The sequence below is a fragment of the Lates calcarifer genome, linkage group LG23 (assembly GCF_001640805.2).
Source record: "Lates calcarifer isolate ASB-BC8 linkage group LG23, TLL_Latcal_v3, whole genome shotgun sequence".
NCBI classification, from domain to species: Eukaryota; Metazoa; Chordata; class Actinopteri; family Centropomidae; genus Lates; species Lates calcarifer.
The window spans coordinates 6,559,286-6,581,323 of record NC_066855.1 but is presented as its reverse complement, the minus strand read 5'-3'; the positions used below and the strand labels follow the sequence as shown (position 1 = coordinate 6,581,323).

At 38.8% G+C, this 22,038-nt stretch overlaps 5 protein-coding genes across 6 annotated transcripts in view; 3 read left to right on the top strand and 2 right to left on the bottom strand.

Moving 5' to 3' along the window:
- The first annotated feature begins 1,901 nt into the window (after positions 1-1,901).
- si:ch211-131k2.2 (uncharacterized) lies at positions 1,902-3,020 on the top strand. Its single transcript, XM_051066344.1, has 4 exons — positions 1,902-2,175; positions 2,383-2,479; positions 2,700-2,729; positions 2,911-3,020. The coding sequence occupies exons 1-4, from the start codon at positions 2,062-2,064 to the stop codon at positions 3,018-3,020; spliced, it is 351 nt and encodes a 116-aa protein (XP_050922301.1). The 5' UTR covers positions 1,902-2,061.
- A 183-nt stretch (positions 3,021-3,203) lies between these two features.
- kat7b (K(lysine) acetyltransferase 7b) lies at positions 3,204-9,814 on the bottom strand. Its single transcript, XM_018665053.2, has 14 exons — positions 9,615-9,814; positions 8,434-8,584; positions 8,083-8,331; positions 7,884-7,966; positions 7,210-7,293; positions 6,876-6,974; positions 6,634-6,744; positions 6,319-6,510; positions 6,000-6,089; positions 5,749-5,889; positions 5,562-5,655; positions 4,751-4,897; positions 4,438-4,544; positions 3,204-4,078 (listed from the first exon to the last, which is right to left on the bottom strand). The coding sequence occupies exons 1-14, from the start codon at positions 9,630-9,632 to the stop codon at positions 3,977-3,979; spliced, it is 1,668 nt and encodes a 555-aa protein (XP_018520569.1). The 5' UTR covers positions 9,633-9,814; the 3' UTR covers positions 3,204-3,976.
- Positions 9,815-10,456: 642 nt separating this feature from the next.
- On the top strand, positions 10,457-12,607 carry ptges3l (prostaglandin E synthase 3 like). 2 transcript variants are annotated; one of them, XM_018665112.2, is made up of 7 exons: positions 10,477-10,704; positions 10,878-10,991; positions 11,168-11,234; positions 11,354-11,452; positions 11,676-11,765; positions 11,884-11,946; positions 12,122-12,607. In XM_018665112.2, exons 1-7 carry the CDS (start codon positions 10,670-10,672, stop codon positions 12,128-12,130), a joined length of 477 nt encoding a protein of 158 aa, XP_018520628.1. In that variant the 5' UTR covers positions 10,477-10,669; the 3' UTR covers positions 12,131-12,607. The 2 variants fall into 2 exon arrangements, with proteins under 2 accessions (XP_050922139.1, XP_018520628.1); XM_051066182.1 differs by lacking the exon at positions 12,122-12,607 and having other exon boundaries at positions 10,457-10,704; positions 11,695-11,765; positions 11,884-11,935.
- Positions 12,608-12,717: 110 nt separating this feature from the next.
- Positions 12,718-16,360, top strand: aarsd1 (alanyl-tRNA synthetase domain containing 1). Its single transcript, XM_018665098.2, has 12 exons — positions 12,718-12,866; positions 13,315-13,443; positions 13,611-13,770; positions 13,868-13,925; positions 14,027-14,183; positions 14,323-14,439; positions 14,570-14,700; positions 14,786-14,852; positions 15,044-15,135; positions 15,253-15,307; positions 15,387-15,481; positions 15,567-16,360. Exons 1-12 carry the CDS (start codon positions 12,828-12,830, stop codon positions 15,703-15,705), a joined length of 1,239 nt encoding a protein of 412 aa, XP_018520614.1. The 5' UTR covers positions 12,718-12,827; the 3' UTR covers positions 15,706-16,360.
- LOC108875915 (myoferlin-like) overlaps positions 16,243-22,038 on the bottom strand; it is a 29,149-nt gene continuing 23,353 nt past the window's right edge. The window contains 17 exon segments of the mRNA XM_051066183.1: positions 16,243-16,891; positions 17,063-17,210; positions 17,354-17,463; positions 17,589-17,675; positions 17,677-17,786; positions 17,904-18,003; positions 18,104-18,245; positions 18,566-18,661; positions 18,747-18,835; positions 18,937-19,076; positions 19,313-19,461; positions 19,591-19,761; positions 19,880-19,971; positions 20,068-20,223; positions 20,387-20,515; positions 20,611-20,709; positions 21,874-21,950. Coding sequence (XP_050922140.1) covers positions 16,853-16,891; positions 17,063-17,210; positions 17,354-17,463; positions 17,589-17,675; positions 17,677-17,786; positions 17,904-18,003; positions 18,104-18,245; positions 18,566-18,661; positions 18,747-18,835; positions 18,937-19,076; positions 19,313-19,461; positions 19,591-19,761; positions 19,880-19,971; positions 20,068-20,223; positions 20,387-20,515; positions 20,611-20,709; positions 21,874-21,950 — 1,934 coding nt within the window. The 3' untranslated portion in view covers positions 16,243-16,852.

Below are 22,038 nucleotides of genomic sequence, written 5' to 3'. Positions count from 1 at the left end.
TGAGGCAGTATGTTTAAACATTTTTAAATGAATATTACCTTTTTACTTTGATTTTTGTTGCACTTTTACGATCTTTTTTAAACGTAATTTTAAGGCTGTATAATATTAAATAATCATGAATTTAAGACAAACATATACAATTAACAGCTCAATGAAATATCTCTGAGATAGTTACAAGGCCTATGTTTTTAATGCTGCTATTTATGTCAACATTTCAAAATCTTATCCTACTCAGATGGAGGACAACTTGTAATTAGTTAAATTAATAACTATTTATTTCAAAATAAAAACCTCAGTAAAAACAATCAAATACATCATAGTAACACCTGATGTTGTTACTCCCAGTAAAGTAAATCACAGCTGATCTCTTCAGCCATGCATGTCCCATCATGCACCTGTAAGGAGGTGAGCTACAGAAATAAAGGTAACATGTTTCTTGTCTTATCAGGATTTGAGTTCTCTGAGAAGGGCACAGTGACCCACACTAGTAACTGAATTTATTGTACACCACTTGAAATGTCATATGAGATTCATATTTTAACAAAAACACTTGGAGAGTCACATAAGGTGAACGTGGAATGGATCAGAGGTTAACGTTAGACTCAACACCCCTGCAGTGAATCACCAGCAGCAGAGCAGCAGAAATGGCCTGCCCAGCCGTTCCTCCCCTCCCCTGCGTCACATGGAAATGCAGTGTTCTGTCATTACAGGGGCTCTTTGTGACTCAACCATTTCATATGCAAATGTTGTGCCTCTGATTTCTTTTGATTCGGCACTTTACGTTAGCCGTGGATCAGGCTATGTGCACATGAGGGCTGTTCAGGTGTAATTGCTTTTCAGGCCCTAATTGTCCCGGGCTTTTCTTGCTTTTGGAAGCACCTGTGTGCGGATCAAAGCATCTGATGCGTGTGTCAGCTTTGTTTCAAGTGGGTGTCCTTACAGCACACAGATTGTCAAGTAATTGCCTCTCCAGAAATTTCTATGGCCAGAGTGTTGGAAAAAGAGCTCAGCTTTCATTAAAACAGAGCATTTAAATGGCTAAGTAAGTAAAGATCATGAAAAGGTTTAATAACAGCGTGATTATCCCCAGAGATGGAAAATAAATGTTGCTAAATCAGAAAATGATAAATATCAACCTGGTTAACTATCACAGTATATTTCAATTTATGATGTCCAGCACAGTTCATACATATTTCATAGCACTTGAAACGTCAACTGTCTATTTCCTGGCATCTTTAAATAATGAGCACATTTCTCCTCATCTTCTGCTTGACTTCTGACCATCAGTGTTACATGCAACCTTCAGTGCATCTGTGGTGTTAAATCTGTATCACTAAATATACATCTGACTTCAGACGTCCTGCTCAATAAATCAAGAACTAGCAGGGATGCTCCTAGTCAGCCAATAAAGCTCCACCTTCAAAGCAGATAGTTATTGGTACTGTATTTGGAAAGAGTCGCTCAGAGACGCGAGACGCCTGCCTGTCCTGCCCTCTTCCTCTGTGATATCAAAGAAGCATGTGCACATCACAAGGTCACAAATGAGCAACAGGAGAGTATTATTAGACCAACAGCAATCCAGATGTCTAATAAAAATGGAAATGAAAGGCGAACACCTCAAATGTAAATATTTAAGCTTCAATATTGCTGAACATGTGGCGCTTGCTTTGAATGTAAGACTGCTCTTTGGAGGAAATCACAGTATCAACTAGAGAACAAGTGAATAAATAAAGTATGTTCAACTAGAAACATCTTTGATTCAGCATTTTTAATTTGAGGTGGCTGCAAAGTAATTTATGCTGAAAAGCCAGATCCTCTAAAACAAATGCTGCAATATGCCAAACCTGGAGGTTTTTTTATGCAATGGAGGCAAGTGCGTAATCATGTTTGGAGGAGGAGGGGTCTAGCAGCAGGGGTGCAGAGGTATAAATGCACCCTGGATATAGATGGGACAGACAAAATAACACTGAATCACATCCTGTCAACAGCTTTTCTCAATTTGTTTTTTAAGCTTTTGAAGCTTGATTGAAGAGATTTAGAACCAAAGCATTTGGTCAAGAAATGGATAACTGGAAGATCCAGCTTGTTGTTGTGACTTTTTGTGCTTTGTTACAAATCTATCAGGGACTGTCTTCTAGTGTGGAAGAGGAAGGAGGATTATCTAGAGTCTGGCAGGTGAGCATCAGTAATTTAAATACAGCATTTGATAAATATGACATATGAAATTTCTGCTTGAATGATAATAATTATCAAGAAATAATGGGTTAAATGTGATATGTTACAATTGTGGAGAATATTTATAAATGTAAAAAGTAGTATGTAAAAATTTTTCTTGATTATTCTACAATAAAAAAATGATCTAATGTGTGAATTTTCTGGCAGGATGAGTCACTGGAGACAGACCTGGCCCACCCGATAGCCACTCTGATGAAGAGATCTAAAGCCCTTCGCTTCTACGGACTCATGGGGAAACGCTCAGGTGGCATCCATAAAAAAATATAACATGAAAATAGTTTAGTGTAAATTCTTTGTCAGAAATAACCCCTCAAGATGTGCTATCTCGTTTTCAAGGGTGTCATCAATGACAATTTCTGTTTAATTTTTCAAATAAGCCCATTAAATTTGTTTGCATTGATGATAAAACTATAAATCCATTTATAACTTTGGTGTTTTGTCTTTTTTTATTTTTTACACCACAGGTACTAAGAAACCCTTTAAAGTAGATAGACGTAAGTAGCTTGAATTTGCCTTCAAATTACATCATAATGCCACTGAAAAACCAGCAACTATATAAATGAAAACATGATTTAAAGAAAATACTTTTCAATGTAAATCATTATTATCTTATTTTTACCATATGGCCTTGAAACTGCTATTTTGTAAATGTGTACATTTCATTTATACTTGTAGGAAATAAAGGCGAGACATTTGTGGGCCTGATGGGAAGAAGCATTTCCAGTGGTGGTGAGCACAAACACCAAGAAACAAAATCTTTAATTTCTTTCAAAATATCAATGTAGCTTTATTGATATTAAAAAATATCAAATTGCTAATACACATTTAACAGCTATGATCAAAAGTACAAGGCAAAGATAATCCCATTACAATGTTTTCTGTTTTTATTACAGAATCTTCTACCAGAATAAATCCATGTACAACAACCACTGGGACCGATGTTTCAGAGACACCACACGACCAAGGTATGATTGTATCCGTATAAAAACCTGAGGTTGTTTTATTTCTATGTGCATTCTTACAGTGGTATTGTCGTCATCTTATCATATTCTCAGCAAATTAAAAAATATCTCAATTTCACTATTCCATTATTTGGCAGGTTCATCAGAGGAATGGGTCCGAATCCTGTACTGATGGAGCTGAGGGGGAAAATAAAGTACACATTACTATGATCTATACAATTTTACACCAACCAAAGAAGACGTTACCCATACATCATACCCCTCCAAATACACTCTGTTTACGGCTTCAGTTCATGCGAACAATTACTGAATTAATCCCAAACAAAAACAGCTACCATCTTCAAAATGCACATTTCTCAAAAGAAATAAAAATAACAGCATGTAAATGCTGCCAAATGTAGGTATGTTTTTTTTTTTCCCAAAGCAAAACATTCATGTTAATCCACCACACTGGACCTTTTATCATTTAACATTCAAAGCTTAGCTGAGTAGACGTAGGCAGTTTTAAAACAAACAGACAGATTTTCTACCGTTAACTTATAATATCTGAGTCAAGAATCATTTGACTTGGAACGTATGGTGCTTAAAATATGAATGAAAATAAAATATAAAAGTTTTTTTTTTTTTTAAAAAGTTCCATGACACAAATAAGCAGAACTAAGGAGAATAAAAAAAAATTGAAGAAAACACTGATCTTTATTGACAGTTCATAGGTCTAGGCTACTTGTGGCTGGTGAGGCTGGAGGTCAGTTTATTCAGTAGCCTGAGGATCTTAGTGCTCATGTCCCTTTGGGTGGGGTCCATTTTAGCGAGCTTGGGTCGATGGTTTTGTTGCTATTGCCTCGCTTGATCTCCTTTGCTTTCCACTCATCGATCAGGTCCTGAGAGGAAGGAAAGGTAACAAACTCGTTTTGTCAAATACAGGGATTCAATTTAATTCAAGCACCATTAGTTGTTTTTTTAAACAGGAAAAAAGTCATTAGGACTGAGGTATGTGGGGAAAAAATGTACAGGGTAATTATCACAAAATTATCTTGACATTTAAGGGCCAGCATTCAATAATATAATGTTAATATGTTCATTTAGATGTAAGAATTCTGCAACATGATCTCTTATTATGAATATTTTTTCAGAATAAAATTAAAGAGACAATAAACTTCAACAGAAAAAAAATAGTAAAATAATTATATATATATATACATATATATATATATATATAAAATAAGAAGAATAAATGTACCTGTCGCTTCAACACCAAGTGTTTTCCCTTCCAGTACTTCAGCATCTGAAGAGACTGCAGGGTGCTCACAATGTCCACCGGATTGACAGCAGTTTCCTGACTGATCTCTGTGCATCAAGAGAATATTACAACAGTTAATAATATTTTTGTATATTATGTGTGTATACTGTACGTTGCTGAAATTAATCTTTACATGTGCTAATGTGGTAAATGTCTTTCCAATCCTGACACTAGGCTTCATTTCAAGCTGGTGTGTTTTTGTAGAGGATCAATACACATGAAACCTGCATCTGAGTTCTGTGTTCTCACTCACCTTTGATGGAGATCTCTTTGCCTTGAAAGTTGTACATATATCTGAGTAACACTTCCTTCCAGTAGCTGCGGTAGCTGATGAGGCCCAGGTCAGACAGAGGCCTCTCTGGTGAGCCCACCTTCTCCTCCACTTTGGACAATAGGTAGCCTGAACAAAGCACAGAGGACAGTCAACGAGGGCACTTGTAAAGGATGCTTTTAAAATTAACTGATATCTCACTTCACTTGTCTGTTTACAAAACAAAATAATAGTTAAAGCACTGTATTTATAAATGCCATAATCTTTCAAGAAAAAAAGGCCCCAAAAATACATCGGAGTATGAAATGAAAAACAATCAAAAATATTAGTGAAATCATTAATACTAATTAATGCCTAATGTACTTACTTGATGCAGCATTAGATATATCAATAAGTGTAATACAGGATGAACATGATATCACAAGTAACTTTATGGTTAATTGCCATCTTATGTAAGGGCCCTGCAATAAATACGACTTTATAATGATATCAAAGAGGTTCTAACTGTCCAATTTATATTCAGTGAGGTATATCATTTAATAAACTAACCAAAGAAAGTCAAATATTTTATGTTAGCAAGGCATCCAGAATAGCAAGACAGATCTCATCTGAACAGTGTTTTTTTTTCCCTCTGTTTTTCAGTGTTCATATATATAAAATCAGGTCTTTTCCTAGTCCAAGGAAATAACACATCATTTTAAACTGACTAACCAATATTAACTACTATGTGGGTGGTCAACATTAAGTAACCAACAACATGAGAAATAAAAGAAAAAAGCAAACATGTACATACTGAAGTCAATGAGCATCTTGCCAAAGCCCTGTCTCATGTACTGTGGCATTGTCAGGATACAGGATACGTTGTAGTTCAGGAAAGAATTCTTCTCCTTGAAGCACAAAAAAAGAAAAACATTTTAAATGCTTTTGTATTTAAAAAATTCAATTCATGCATCATTAATCTACCCTTGTTTTTCACTCACCTTTGAAAAGTATCCCACTAAATGGCAGCCGGTGTTGTCAGCCTCGGTCATGACATAGAAGAGAAACGGCTCCACGTCGTAATACAACGTTTTGTGGTCCAGGAACAGTTTAGCAAGTAAACACAGGTTCTGGCAGTAGATCTGGGGATAAAATGGCACTTGATTATTTTATTACAGTCACTTATTTGATTGTAACCAATTTCCCAATATCGATAAAACCAGATGGGGTAAAGATGCCTGAGCTATGCTACCTTATTCTTCTTGCCATCAACTTCAAACACAGATATAGCCCCTTTTCTGTACACCTCGTCTCCTGGAGGATGCTTCCACACACACTTTGCCTGAAATTACACATAATAAAACATATATCATTATTACCTTTAAATAACTCAGCCAGCAACGTTAAATACATTTATATTTGCATGATAAAGTCTATTACTTATAGAAAAAAAAATCACCATTTTAAATTTACAGAAAGACCCTCTCTATACATGTAATTATAAAACAATTTTTAACCTTCACAAAACTCTATTTTAGCTTTAATTATCATTAGCATGATCCGGCTCTGACCATGTGTCGCCTGAGGATGGTCTGGCTCTTCATGTACTTGAGGCAGAACTCGCAGACGTAGAGGCGACCCAGGCGTGCGTACTCCTCGGGATAGGGTGAGTGGTACCAGGTGTCCAGCTCGTAGCGGCCAAACAGGATGGTTTTGATCATGTTGCTTCCCTCTGTGATCTGACCCTGGATACGCAACTTCTCCTGCAGAAGGGAAGATGGGGGGGGGAACATAGTATCACTGCTGATTCAATCCTAAACAGCGAAAAAAGATATTTCTCTACTCTGCAGGAGTAATAGTGAAGGAGAAATCAAATAGCCCATTACCAGGTCTTCAGACGCACGGGCCTGGGCTTTCCTAAATAGCTCCAGATCATATTCACTGGTGATGTTCTCCAGCAGAGGTTCTCTAGTGTTGCTGTGTGTCTGCCGATGCTCCTGTGGATCACACAGGAGGAGGTATAGAGATGAGACAACATTACAGCCATGTAAAGAAGTACCAGTGGCAACAGTAAAATGTGGAGTGACAGTGAATGAACAACTGCATGCTGGGAGTGTCTGTGACGTACCATGTGCTTTTCTTTCTGCTCCTTCTGGAGGCCAGAGTTTCGCCCCTTCCTAATCTCAGCCACCTGCTCTTTGTATCTGCTCTGTTTTGATGTTGGTGTCTGAAAAGCAAGATAAAAACACATCAGTCACTTTCACAGTAATGTGAGAGCTGGCCAGTAACACCTAAAATGATATTAAGCTAGATAATGAGATATTAGCACGTTGTATAAAGTTGTAAGCAATTGTACAGAACACGACAAATGTACAATATTGTGCCGCCACACATAACATTTTTATGCTTCCTGGTAAGAAGTAAACCTAACCGATGTGACGCTAATCTTTGCAAGGAATTACCTGGTGACGAGTTGCATGACGCGAGTTGCTTTCTTCCTGCACTTTCACCTCCTCTTCTTGTTTCTCGCGGCTGACAGCTTTCACCTAAAATGTGGAGTCATGGATGGATTACAAATTATGTAAAACAAACAAACAAAAACACCTCACTGCTCCCAGTCTTTGGGAAAAGTCTGAGAAGAATAAGCTCCAACTACCAAAAGTTTTTGAAGTGCTTCTAGGTATTATTATGTGATATGTAACTTTACATCGTACAATTCTGTAATATTTAATTCTTGTTATTGTGTTATGTATCGTTTGTCTGCAAGTCAGTGTTGTGGCCAGGACAATTTAACTGAGCTTTTCCTTGCTACTGTAATGTTAAAATAAAATAATAAAAAACAGTTCTACACCATTGTGTTCAGATTATGATATTAAATACCCATTAACTAAACTATGTGATGCAGATCATTGCTGACTGATCATTTAATTTCCCTGAGGGAGTCATCCCAAGGGATCAATAAAGTCAAGATTAAGTCTAAGTCTGACACCCCAAAAGGCATCATGTAAAATATATGTTTAAATGTAATAAGGGGATTATATAATGAAGGGATAAATAAAATAAGATATAGAAGGACAAACATGCTGAAAAGCCAAACACAACAGACATAACAAAATACAAATAATAAGATACTCACCTTGCATTCATCAGCAGAAAGATTGTGGTAAAGAGGGCAACCTGATACAGCAAAATGACGTTCATGTTTCCCAGTGAGGTGACCTGAGCAAATGAAGATAATACCATAATATTATGATAGTAGAGGGTGACACTGAGTATAAATCAAATTCAAGTAAATTCCTATGAGTTAAACTGAGTAAAATGAGCAGTGATTTTACCAAGTGAATTACACCCTGGTGTAGGGCATTTCATGTTAAAGTTGTAGGTCTCGTGACAGCGGCGGCGCTTAGGTCGATGGGAGAGGTCTTTATCTGAGTCTCTGTTGGCTTGATCTTTGGATTGGCTCTCATCATGAGAGGCATTAGGGCTGGAGATGTCCAGCTCAGATTCAGAGGAGGGGGCATTTCCTGTGGGCGTCAATGGCGGAGACTCATCATGGTCCACAGCTCGTTTCAAGTCTGGAGTATCTGAAGCAATAAAAGCGAAACAGCCACCACACTGATGAAAACAGCTAAGATGAAGAGGACTGTAAAAGCTTTATATTGCATGAACAGAACATGTTGACGAACCCTGAGAGCTTTGGCTAAGGCGTGTAGAGGCTCTGGTGAGACGCTGTCTCTTGGGCATGTTTCCATCACTTTCTGAACTATTGGTCTGCTCTCTTTCAGCAGAGGAATCAGAGTCTTCAGTTCCATCTGAACCACTGCCAGCCATGTGTCTCTATCAAGGCGGAAGAAAACATTAACGAGGGACATCCTAATCAAATTCCATACTCATGGTAAAAAATAACATAAAATCTGAAAGTGGAAAGTGTCAGTGATGAAAATCAGACATGACAACAATGAGGCTCTGCCATACAAAAGATAGTCATGGCTAGCTTGATTTTAACTGTTGATTCTAGACTAATAAATTCAAATACCCAAAATTTGGGACAAAGAGTTGTTCACGGGTTTGCCCAGCGTTTTAATCCAGCTCCCTCTGTAATTATGGTTTGAGAGAAAAGCCACAGACAGCTGACAGCTGGCTTTTAGCTAGGTTTGTTGTAACGTTAGGCTAAACACCGATGACTAACGTTTACGACAAACTAATAAATTTCACCACAATTTGCATTTGGTATTTTTGAGAGAGCAACTGACGTTAAGTTAGTCAGATAACGTTACACTTGCTACACGACAAAGTAGCTAGCCTTGTTAGCGCCTGAACAACGACTATTATTATTGTTAGCTTAGCCTGTGACGTTAGCTAAACTGCCCCCGTTTTCTAATATGGCTAATAGGCTGTGGCACCAAACTGCATTGACAAATCTTAGGGTTTAGGCTGTAGTGATTATTATTGAGCTTTCCTACCGGTGTCACTGATATATTATGTATATGATACCACCTATTATGGTATTGTGCTGCGTTCGGCAAACATTAGTCGTCAAAGCTTCGTTTCATTTCAGTAATACCTGTGTTCATTTTTAAGATTTGGTTTAGCTGCTAGTAATCATCCACCAAGGTATGTTAACTAAAATCTTGACAAAACAATACATTATTATAACTAATACAACTGAAATCCACTGATTTAGTTAAGTGCTTCTTGGTGGACTGCACATACGCACAATTAATACAATTACTATTAGGTTTGGTATGTTAAATTGTCGGATTACTGAACTGAATATGGGGGATAATTCTCCCTAGCCGGAGAATGGAACACATCGGTGCTAACTTAGCTAACGTTACCCTCTTGTGCGACCTACATTTGTTCTTACCTGTCTTCTGCGGGGCATTTTCTCTTCAATGAACGCTGCTTCCTGTGGGTTTGAAGAGACAAAGTCAAAACTTCCCAGACTTTGGACAGAAAAGGTGAAAGAAAACTATTTATTGATTTTTTTCCAGGCAGAAGTTTGTATGTAGACAGCGTTGCCAGGACCTCTCGCGCCACATTCCCCACAGACAGAGCAGAGAATTGCATTTCCGGTAAGAAATCTGTGACGTGTGAACCTCCTGAACAGCAGGGGGCGACTCTGTGCACAACACTCACACTGAAAGAGGTAAACACCTTATCCTCATACGGTTTATAGTCCACACCTACACATCACTGTATAGGTTCTGACACCTGATATCTTGTCATATTATTATCAGTAACCCAGATAATACAACATGAAGTTTATTTTGTAAATTATGTCATTAAAGTCATTAAATGTCACATAATTACTGTATCATCCAAAACACACTGCATGGTTTAAACTGAGGAACAATAAGTGGTCTCCAAACCGTTTTAAAACATTTTCTAATTGAAGAGTTTCAGCCTAGCCCATAGTTTGCTACTGTCTGTTTGTAATTTTCCAAAATATAGAGATAAGTTTTAACTCTCTTAAAGTAGTCTACAAAGATTTAAAAAAAAAAAACCCATAAGAACAGCATTAACAGTTGTAAAATAAAGAGTAGAGTTTACATTAGGTGATCCAAATGCTACATTCTCAGATCCACTATTTGTTGGCATGTCCTTTTCTGTTTTGTGTCTCCCTGCCCCCACCCTCACCTTTCTGAGCACCCAGGTGGGGGGTGGCTGAAGTATTGGAGAACCCAGAAAATGCATCTGTTTTCCCGAGAGTTCCATGGAGAGGCTATAAAGGGCAGGGGAAGGGGCTGTGGCAGGCGAGTCTCTCCCAGCAGCTGATACCAACTGATCTATAAATAGCTTCCAGGGCCTGGCCGCTGCATTAGAGCAGACAACCCCAACGAACAAGCCGCATGGTTTTTACTTTGCCGTAGTCAAAAGAATAAGAAAGAAGTTTCCGTTTAGTTTTGAACAAGAATTAGAATGAATAAGCCCAAAATTGTCAGACCAGAGGAGAGGTAAGTGCTGCCAGTCTCTCTTCTCTCAACATTTCTCATAGTGACCAAGATATATGCTTTTTTTTTTTTTACTAATCATTTTGACAATGAAGAGGTTTCACTCTTTAAAAAAACACATACATATAGTCATATATTTTATTGATAAGTTTAATAGCTTTTCTGTGTTTTAACAGCCAGCCAGCACATGCGCTATGGTTCGACAGAAAGAAATACGTCACCATCAACTTCATGGTTCAAAAACCCAAAGACGTCCAGGTTGATATCCAGACAGACAAAATGATTTTATGGTGAGTTTACAACAGCTTTCTGTCTCTGCCTTGTATAATACAACAGTTTTTGTTGGAAATCCTATTAGAAACCATTGTTTTCAGGGAGTGAAATACTACAGTTGAAAAAAATGTTGCAAATTAAACACACTGTGCTAAATTGTTCCCTTGACAACCCTGTCCTGTCTTTACAACAGCTGCAAAAATGACACAGATGATGTTTATTACAATGAGCTGTACTTCTACGACAAAGTCCAAATCTATGTAAGCATCCATTTTTACCATGACTGAATATAACTAATAATTATATGCTGTACACTGAAATATGCAGTAGTTGTAACATTTAAAATATACATGTCTTTTATCCATTTATCACCTAAAAGGACTCCAGAGAAAGAGTCTACGACCGCACCATCAACATCTTGCTCAGGAAAATAAAGCCAGATTATGCATGGCCACGTCTCCAGAAGGATCCTGCTAAGGTAAGTCTATGTGTGTTTAAATTGTTAGTTCTTAAAACCCCATAACTCCCAGACAAACATGAAGATACTATTAAGTTGCTCATAGGCATCACAGTTAATCCCAAACATTGAGAGCAGGAAAGGAGGCTGAAATGTGTGTAGCTGTGAAACAGGGTGCTCCTCTGTCTGCTTCTCCTGTGTAAATACAAAATTGAATTGTGTTGTTTTTCATTTTTTTCTGAAGCCAAGTTGGATTTCTGTAGATTTTGACAACTGGAGAGACTGGGAGCATGAAGAAGATGAGGGAAAGGAAGAGTACGATAGATACGTGGACGTAAGTGAAGTGATAAGATCAATTAATTCCTGATAATGCTAAGCAGCTTAAGAACCTGCGTGTACTTTGTAATATATGGAGTTGGTGTGAGTGTAAACAACTGGTTTTCATTTTTTAGATGATCCAAGAAATGGCTGTCAGTAATAAAGGAGAAACACCAGACATGGGTGATCTCAGTGATGTAAGTGCAGAGTTCTGCTAGATGGAAAGCTCACTTTTGGTTTTACAGTAATTCAAGACTCCGAGACACACAACAAAAAATCATTTCATGTTACATTTGCATGCTATAAGACTGGAAAAATGTATCAGTCATTTAGTGTTGATATTGACCGCTTTCTTGTCTTTTTCCCCTACAGTCTGACTGAGACTCATAGCACCTACTCTCCTGTGTTTGCTGAAGCTTGTAATATTTGCTGATGACTGGATGTGTTATTGTCCAAAATACTGTTTTTTACAAAATTATTAGATTATTTATTGTCATTTTTTTGTCCACTGTACACTGACATATCATTGTCAATTTTAATAAAAGCTGGTGTTTTGGTGGTTGGAGTAATATCTTCATCATCGTCATGGCTGTGTTTTACTAACTCCACAAGATGGCAGTAATGCAGCAGCAGCTGGTATCCCCAGCCCCATTCATTCATTCCTCAACACTGGATGGTGATGATTGGATGTACCCCATGCTATCACTTTATATCACTGTGTTTTATGTTATGTTGTGTAATAGGTTCTAACACATTTATGTAATGTATTTATATAATGTGTAGTTTATCATATTTTATGGTCATTTTCCTAAAACAAAGTTTTACTTGAGAACAATAAAGTTAAATGTTACCAACCTCTGACATTTTCCTTTTATATATCATTTATGTAATGTCATGTTGTTAATGCCATTAAAAGAAAGAGGAAAAGAGAAAGACGGAAAGAAAAGAAAACTTCCAAAGTCGGTGTAACAAAGTTTGGACTAGCTTGGCACCCGTACTTCGCTGACAGCTGTACTTGGGTCGGTTATATTTGTATGAACTCGTGTTGCAGGCAGTTTTTCCTCAGAAATACTCCACAATGGCTTTTCAGTGTCAGCGGGACTGCTATATGAAAGAGGTATGACACTGTTCTAAGACAATTCATCAGCGCTAAACGCTTTAATAATACGTGAAAACACCTGGAGGAAGTTTAACATTCATACTCTGCAGAAGTGGTTAGCATGGTTGCTAATGACAGTACATCCAGCAGCACCAGCGAGCTAGCACTGTAGCTAACTGTACTTTACGAGTTAAAATTTGGGATTTGTTTAGGGAGACGCTTTTACGATATGAACGCACCGTATGGCTTCTTATATTGTTGCTAATTCATTGGAAATTATTAATTTCACTTCCATGTAGTATCCTGTTGTTTATAAAGCGATCATTTAAATTCATTGGTTGTTTATGAATTTCTGCTCGAACCCAGACCTTCGTAAAAGAGTAAATTTAAACACCCATTTAAACAGCTGCGCACCAGGCCCACTCTTCCTATACATGTTTGATTTCATTTGTCATTTTCCTTTCAGTTTGTTACCTCTGTAGTGTCCTGCTGCCCAGCTGAGTTAAAGCAAGAAGTCGGTGGAAAGAAAGAAACTCTGAAGGGGTTCAATGTAAAGCTCCAAGACACCATCTTGTTTCCTGAGGGAGGTGGCCAAGTAAGCAGATTTTTTCTACGAAATATTCAGGATCTATTTCACTTTCTACAAGAAGAAAGTCAGCAAAAGTTTCACGTTGCTCCTTTGGGAGTTGCTTGTCTCAGAAGTCATCAAAAGCCACACTGTATAATATCACTCTTCTCATGGTATGTTGTGTCTTCCCTCAGCCAGATGACCACGGGCTGATTGGAGATGTCCCAGTCCTGAGGGTGACGAGGCAGGGACCAGAAGCCGTGCACTTTGTGTGTTCACCCCTGGAGGTGGGTCAGGAGGTGCAAGTGAAGGTGGACTGGGAGAGGAGGTTTGACCACATGCAGCAACACTCAGGTAATGAAATAAGGTCAGGGACTGTTACACGTGTGATTACAAAGTGACGACAAATGCATATTTGCTAAGCTACAGTTGTTTTCTACCTGACTCTTAGGTCAGCATTTGGTCACAGCACTGGCAGATACAATGTTCGGATTCAAGACCACATCCTGGTACTTCACTGCACAGACGGCCAGATAGACAAACGTAAAAAAAAAAAAAAAAAAAAGACTTGTGAGTTTACCTTTACCTCCTTTGGGTTTTGTTTCCTCAGGGAACTGGGGCGTCAGAGAAGCACCATTGAGCTGGACACTCCCTGTGTGAAGCCTGCTCAGGTCCAAGCACTGGAGGAAGCTGTTAATGAGAAGATCAGAGCTCACGTACCCGTCATTGTTCAGCTTCTCTCTATAGATGACCCTGCTGTGGAAAAGGTAGTTGAAAAAAAAAGTTCTTGATACTGTATTAACACTTATCTCAGGTTAAATATACTGCATCTATTATCTTAAAGCAGAAATATCTGAATTTTATGCTCACAGTGTGTTACATGACGTGTGTGTGTGTGTGTACCAGGTGAGGAGTCGGGGGCTGCCAGAAGACCACGCAGGACCGATTCGGATCATTGATATCGAGGGTGTTGATGCCAACATGTGCTGCGGGACCCATGTGTCAAACCTCAGTCACTTACAGGTCACCACACACCCTGCCATCACGTTGATCATTCAGCTGTGTATATGTATGTTTAGAACTTAGAGTGTATCTCAGGTGAGTCTAGTGAATAATATATTGTGTGCTTTATTTTTCTTTATCTGCATTCCAGGTAATAAAGCTACTGGGAACTGAGAAAGGAAAGAAAAATAAAACTAACCTGATCTTCCTGGCAGGAAACAGGGTACTGAAGTACGCAGAGAAAAGCTACAGCACAGAGCGCTCGCTGGTGTCTCTTCTGAAGTAAGTTCAAAGTATAAATAATCAAATATTATCAGTGTGAGTTGAACTCATTCAGCAAGTTTGAAGTGAGAAAATCCTTCAACAGAACCGGACCTGATGAGCATGTGGAGGCAGTTGACAAGTTGCAGAAGTCTGTTAAGCTACTACAGAAGGTAAGAGAAACTCCTCATCAGTGATTTCTTCTCTAGACACTCACTTGTGTTTGAGAACTGTACGAGAATTCAGTATTAATGTTGTTGTAATTAATTCCTGCTACTTGCCAGAAGGTCATTATCTATAAAGAACACAGTGTCTCACTGCAGATGGATAGACTCCCTAACCATCATTATAATGTCTTTGGCAGACTAACCTGAGCCTGCTGAGAGACCTGGCTGTCCTCATCGCTCAGAACTTCAAGAACAACCCCCAGAGAGGAAACTTCTTCAGCTTGCACAAGTAAGACATTATTAAGGACTGGGATGAAGATCCAGCAGTGTGCATTGTCTTCATGTCTTGAAAAACGCTTTGAAGTTTGAAGAACAAGAAGAAAATGTTTCTTTTTTCTTCCCATAGAAAAGAGGGTGACAATGAGTTCATGAATATCATTGCCAATGAAATAAACACTGAGGTAAGATCATAACCTGAGTCCTAGTTCTTGATATTAGCAGTTAAATATTTTTGTTAAGTCGCATTTTTTCTGTTCTCAGGAAACCTTGGTTTTCCTCACAGTAGGAGAAGAAAAGGGACCTGGTTTGTTTCTACTGGCTGGACCCAGTGGACCAGTGACTGACATGGGACCACGGTAAGAGACACCACAACATACAGTAGTAGTGTTGTTAAAAAAATGTTATGTAGGTTGGTGCTATATGACTGTCTGTGCTCTCCAGTGTGTTAGAGATGCTTCAAGGAAAGGGAGCAGGAAAGAACGGACGTTTCCAAGGCAAAGCTAACAGCCTGGCACGAAGAGGAGAGGTGGAGGCTTTCCTGCAGCAGCACTACAAACATCACACCTCAGAGGAAGAATAAACCCAGCTGTGGCACAATACAAATACTTATTTTATATTTGCTCAAGGGAAGTAATACATAGATAGTTTACTTGACTGTCTTAAATGTTTAGATATTTTGTGGTAAACACTACAGGATGTGAAAGACATTGATTATTCAAATTGTATATAACTGTGACTTTGGTACAACATGTGCTGTACATACCTGAATGTTAAATGTCACATACTGTTTTTATTTATTTAAATCCTCATCTGTCAGACCTTATTTTCTGTGATCAGGTTTTCATTCAAGTCTTTTCCTGTTTTCTTCCATTCCGTTTTACATTTTCAAGTGGGAACTGAATTACTGGAAGTGCCTGGCTCAAGGGCATCTCAGTTTGCAATTTAGACACAGATAATGAAAAATTACTAATCATCCTTTCAGAGTCCTGCTGCTCAATCTGCTGTTTCAGATACAAAAACATGTGTTTTTCCAATAGATGAGCAGACTCCAACACCTGTGGAATAATGTTTTAATATATTATGTAAAATATACAAACAAAGACAGACAAACTTGGAATGATTTTTCTTCCTTTAGCTGTATTTGGCAGGATTACGTTGAGCAATACGAAAGATAAAAACCCTTGTACACTGTAGTGCTATCTAAAAGTCATATAATAAAGTAGTGGAACTATCTATATGTTTGTCACCTCATTTACATGCATAACTATGTAGAAATATTAAAAACATTTTATATTAAGTACCTCAAAGGAAAAGCCAAATCAATACTTTGTGCACACAGTATCCCTAACAAAAGTGGTCATGGTGTATTACAGGACTGTGAACTGGATTGCATTACAGTGTACAGGGAGTTTTATTTCCTGCTCACTCAGTGTGTGTGATAAAAATCAGTGGTTTGGAAACAAATCAGTGTCCAGTTCATAATATGTTGCTCATAAGTCTGTCACAGTTTAGCAGAGTGTTTAAAGTGTTTGTGGTAAAGTTTGGTGATATAGTGCAAATGCGCAAGCACCCCTTCCCCATTTGTAAAACATAACACGCAGTAAAAATACAACAATAAAAAAAAAAGATATTGAGAAGGTTTGGCGGTAGCTGAGATCAGTTAGTGAGATCCTGTAGACATTTTAAATCGTCCTTTTCAGTTCCACTGTTTCTCACCCATTGTTCAGCTATTTTAGAGGCTTCACTATCTTCATTGAGATGTAGTTCTGAAAAAGGAAAAAAGAGAGCAAACACTTAAAAATCACTGCTTCTCTCCAGAGTGGACTGTGCACATAAAGCACGCACCCTCTCAATTTTCACCTGCCTCACAAGACTTCAAAACACAACCTAATGATTTCACAATATATGATGAATGTGTTTCACTTGTCTGTCCTTACCGGTAAAGAGTACAACAGGATGGCAAGGAAGAGCATAACTATGATGAGGATGATGAGTCCGATGAAGAGGCACCTGAACCTTCTCCACACGATGAACTTCATGGTCTTACATGGGTTGGTGAACCAGAAGAAGGACGTTTCTGGGCGTCTGGTAAATGAGAGAAAGAAAGTGCTTGTTAGGTATCATAGCCAGCTAATGAAAGAACAGCTAGAAAAAAATGGACGGGATAAAGTTTTCAGAGATCTGCATAATGTACACTAAGATTCACAATCATTTCACTGGGTTCTTACTTGGGAGGGTCCAGTTTTGGGTTCATGTTGGGTTCATCCCTGCCTTTTCCTGCAGGTCTCTCATCAACATCTGTTTCATTTACAATCTCCAATGTCATCTCCACTTTGCCCTACAAACACAAGACAAGCAGGTACAATGAGCAAAATTCCTGCCAAAGGTTTACTGTAAAATGTCAAATACTTATAAATGCATCCATCTATCTCTGGGTGTCTCTGGCTCTCTATTCATACTTACGCCCAGGACCTTCTTCCCATCCTTTTCAATGGAGCAGGGCCACCAGCCTTTGACTGACTGCTGTTTAAACAGAGACTTGGCGTTCCTCCGTCTTGTGTGCTCCTATTTCCAGAGCATCCAAATCCATCATCGCCAGAGAGCACTTCTCTGGGGTCTTCGCAGGAGCAACCAGGTCACGCAAGTCCAGCTCCAGTGTTCCTAGGATCACACAGTATTATGCTGCAGTGGTCAGGTTTTGTAATGTCTCTAAGTAAATCAAATACTTAACAAAAGTTATGTTTCCTTGGTTTCACTTTATAAAAGGAAGTGTCTTACCCAGGTAATCATCCAATGAGAATTTGTCGTTATCCCATATTTGAACAATCAGCTTGGGGGGAATCCTGAACTCTGTTTTGTCAAGACTCCAAAAGTGCTCCTGATGAAAAAACATGTTTTAGATGAATAAAGATTATATTAAGATAAAGATACTAGATTTTAGTAATTAGTCATTAGTCAATAGTCTGGACAGGACTCACCTTCTTGGACACGAGGCAGAGTTGTTCAGCAGACAGGTACTCAAACTCAAAGACGAACCTCCAGTTAAAGTTACCGTCTCCATCCAGAGACCTGTAGTGGACATCAGTCTTCTGCTTGTCCTCCTCCATGCCTGGCATCCAGCTGGCACAGGGAACAACAGGTGAGATCATTCATTGTCCTTGTTTCACATTAAGCCTCTACTAAACAGTTTTGTTTTGGAAATCATCAATATAATGTTAAAATCAATCTAAAACTGCAAAAAAAAGGATTTTAGAGATGATTGTTAATGATAACATCATCATAAGGCAAGATAACATAAATTAAATCTTAAAAGCATAAATGCAAAAAAAGATCTAACCTCAGTGTGAGCTTTAAGGCATACTTTCAACAACACAATCAATGCAAGAGTATATATTAAATTCAGAGTTTAACTTTTAATTTAAATGAATAATCTGGCATACCCTTTCACATAGATGTCACTCATGCGTTCTCCAGTGATGCTTGTCTCATCTAACGTCACATCTGTGGTGTTCCAGATGACAACACGCAGGAAATACCTGAACATTCAAACACAGTGGATGTTAGCTCGCTGGCATCTGATGTGACCAGTGACAAAATACTGAGGAGCTGCACAACACTTACTTCTTAGGCTTGCGTGGTGTGATGTCAAAGGGAGGTCCAGGGAGGCCAATGCTTTTGGGGAAAACATCCACCCACATCTGGAGCCTTCCCTAAACCAACACAATGTACAGGTTACATAGAGTGGGTGTGTTAAAAGTGTAGGTGTACATGTATTGTGTGGATACACTATGTGTGAGTCATGACATCTAACCTGAGAGAGATTGGGTTGGAAGGTGCTGTAAAGGGTCCTGGTCTCCACATGCTCAGGGACAAGTCCCTGTGTTCTGAGCACGTGCAGGCAGAGTCGTTCTCGGGGCGGACCCAAGTGTTGATGAACTTCCTTGTTGTTCTCTGGATGTGAAAACATTTTTTTAACCATAATTAGAATTAAATTATACAAGTCAAATCACATGACCTTAGCGCTACCATGAGGTCAACATTTTTGGTTTTCTGGTGAAATATCCCCACATCTATTGAATGGATTGCCATGTAATTTGTTGCAGTAAGTCAGTTGTAATACTGTTGGTCTTCTGACTTTCCCTCCACCATCAGGCCAAAGTTTTAATATGTCCACTAATAGACATTACCGAACTGAGCCAGCGTGTACTCTTTGCCATTGAAGGTGAGCGAGGTGCCGTTGTCTTCAGTCCTGGGTTTGGACAGTCCTTTTAGACGAGCCAGGTTCTCCAGAATCTCAGACGGCTTCAGCTGGTCCCTCCACTGGTTAATCCCAGAACTAAAATGGCAAGAGAGACATGTTCACGAGAGACTGATCACAACTGTTTTTTTTTTTTTTTGGAGTATTTGTCTTTTCCTCTTTTCTCCCTCAGCCTTAAGGTTACCCTTCCCCATGGCGTTTCCTTACATGCAGTATGTTTGTGGCAGGCCACAGTAGGAGTTATATCTGGACAGGAAGCGGTTCTCCAGGTCAATCACTGTCTCGCCGACCTTCTCGTCACAGCTCAGGAGATCATAGTCATAGACAGAGATTTTCAGGTCCTTGTCCTGGGGCAGGAAACACGTCATCTCAAACATCCTAAACAAAACCACAAAAGTGTTTGAGAAGTGAGAGGATCCATTAGATTTCTCCTTTATATTATCTGTAGTCTATATTATTTCTCCATTGTTTATATTTGTTCATTCATAGCACGTACCTTCCAAACACAGGGCTGATGGTGCTGGGTAAGTAATGGTCTCTGTCTTCAATCGTATTCTTTCCCAGTGATATCTTTATGTATGGATCACACTGAGCAGGAGGGAGGAGACGTTTAAGAAGAAGTTTAAGCAGCACGTATGTTGAAATATGCTGCTTTTATTACTGGTAAAACAGATTAATCCTCACTCTGCCGTTGTTGTCTTTGGGCTGCAGATCTATGGCCCGGACCACATAAATCCTGACCAGGCACTCCTGAGGTCCACTATCTGGAAGTTCTCTGAACTGCCGGGGAGGAGGAGCAACACCTGGGTCATCTGGCAGAGGGTACACCTTGAATGAACCCTGCAGATACAAGGAAAACAAATCTTAACAAGTGGACTCTCATTTTATAGCTAAACATGCCATTCTGTAGACTCTCCAGTAGTAAATTCATCAAAACATGTCCACTATGTTTGATAGTAGGCTATCTGATCACGTGTAGGTGATCTGGATGGTGTCAAACTACCTTGAACTCTCCAACCACTGTGGGGTCTTTGTCCCCATTTTCATCCTTGCCCCGCTGCAGTTTGAAGGTGCTGCAGAAATCTGTCAGCCCTTTGAATTCTGGGACTTCCTCCAGTTCACAGTCATACACCTGAAAATACACAGTCACATTCAAGTCATCTATAGCCACAGGAAAGAAGCATCTGTACAACATGCAACACAAGAGAAGAAATTAGACCAACTTACTTTGAGGGTGTCGTATCCTTTCCTGAGATAAGGGCGACATTTCTCCTGGTCTCCAGTTGAAGCGTAGAATTTGCTCCACCAATCAACTGTCTCTTTTTCCTGATGATTTAATCGCACAATTATGAACACATTCACATCTGTAACTCTCTGCATTTGTTTTAAGAATCTGAAATACATAAATAAATACATTGACTTGAAATCTCAGTCATAATTTTCTTTTTATTTCTCACCTTCTCTACACGCTTTGGAGAAAGAGGATGCGATGAGACACAAAATAGAAAAAGAAGTCACTTGTACAAACACATACAGCAGAAACACACTCAAAAACACACACATACAGTACATATAATAATAACAAATAGTGACAAGAAAGTGAAACAGAGAATTATGGTTAAGGAAAGGTTGTTAAAGAGATCCCAGCTGCAATTTCTCAATTGACAGCAAATCTGTGAAACAGGGGCGTAACAGTACTGGTCCAGGCCTGTAGGGGGCTCACTAACTAACACCATCTGTCCCTTGGTTGGTGGTTTTTGTGCTATTCTAGCCTGCCATGATTTCAGTAATAGTAAATCAAAGAAGTAACACTTTTCCCATCACAACTTCGCATCGATTCCTCAGTGACAGATTTCTTGTCTGGCACCAGACAACATTTTAAATCTTTGTTATATTTAAAGACATTTTATTTGACAAGCTAAGCTTACTGGTTGATGGCTTCATGTTCCTAACATGTCAAACTTTTGCTTTAAGCTGAACAATGAACAGCAACCAGCAACACTGATGGCAACAATGTTTCAATAGCAACATCAACTTCCACATGCATGAGTTGCCTGAGGGCCTGATTTGTTCCCATTTTCATGTTACGCCCCTGCTTGTGGAGAAAATTTATTAAAATGTGCTCATTAAATTAGTGCTGATTAAATTGAGTACAATCACAGTTATTGGGGTGATTCCCTCATACATTAGTGGCATTATTAGGAGGCATCTGTCGAGCTTGGTGCAGTGTTGTGGATTAAGTGATCTCAGCCTTCCAGTCTCATTGGTGTCCAGCCATGTGAATTAGAAAGCTATAACAGGTAATCATACATACTAAGTGGGAGGTAGGGGAAGCCATTTTGTTGACAGCAGCTGACATGCTGTACATGAACTGTAAGCCAGAGTAATACAGTTCGTCAAATTTGACCAGAGAGTCAAATTCTGACCTTCTTAGTGAAAGTAATCAACAAAGTTAATCATAAATAAGTCATCAGTAGTGGTAGAGCTTACCTGAGCTTCTAGCAGTGGTCTTGACTCCTCCATGTTAATAGAGACATGTTTTTTTATAGGAGAGGCCATCAGGGCCACTGTCAATGACAAGGACAACATCAGAGCAAAGCTTTTCATCTCACTGATTTAAAAGTACCAGAATATTCAGAGTTATTTGTATGTTTT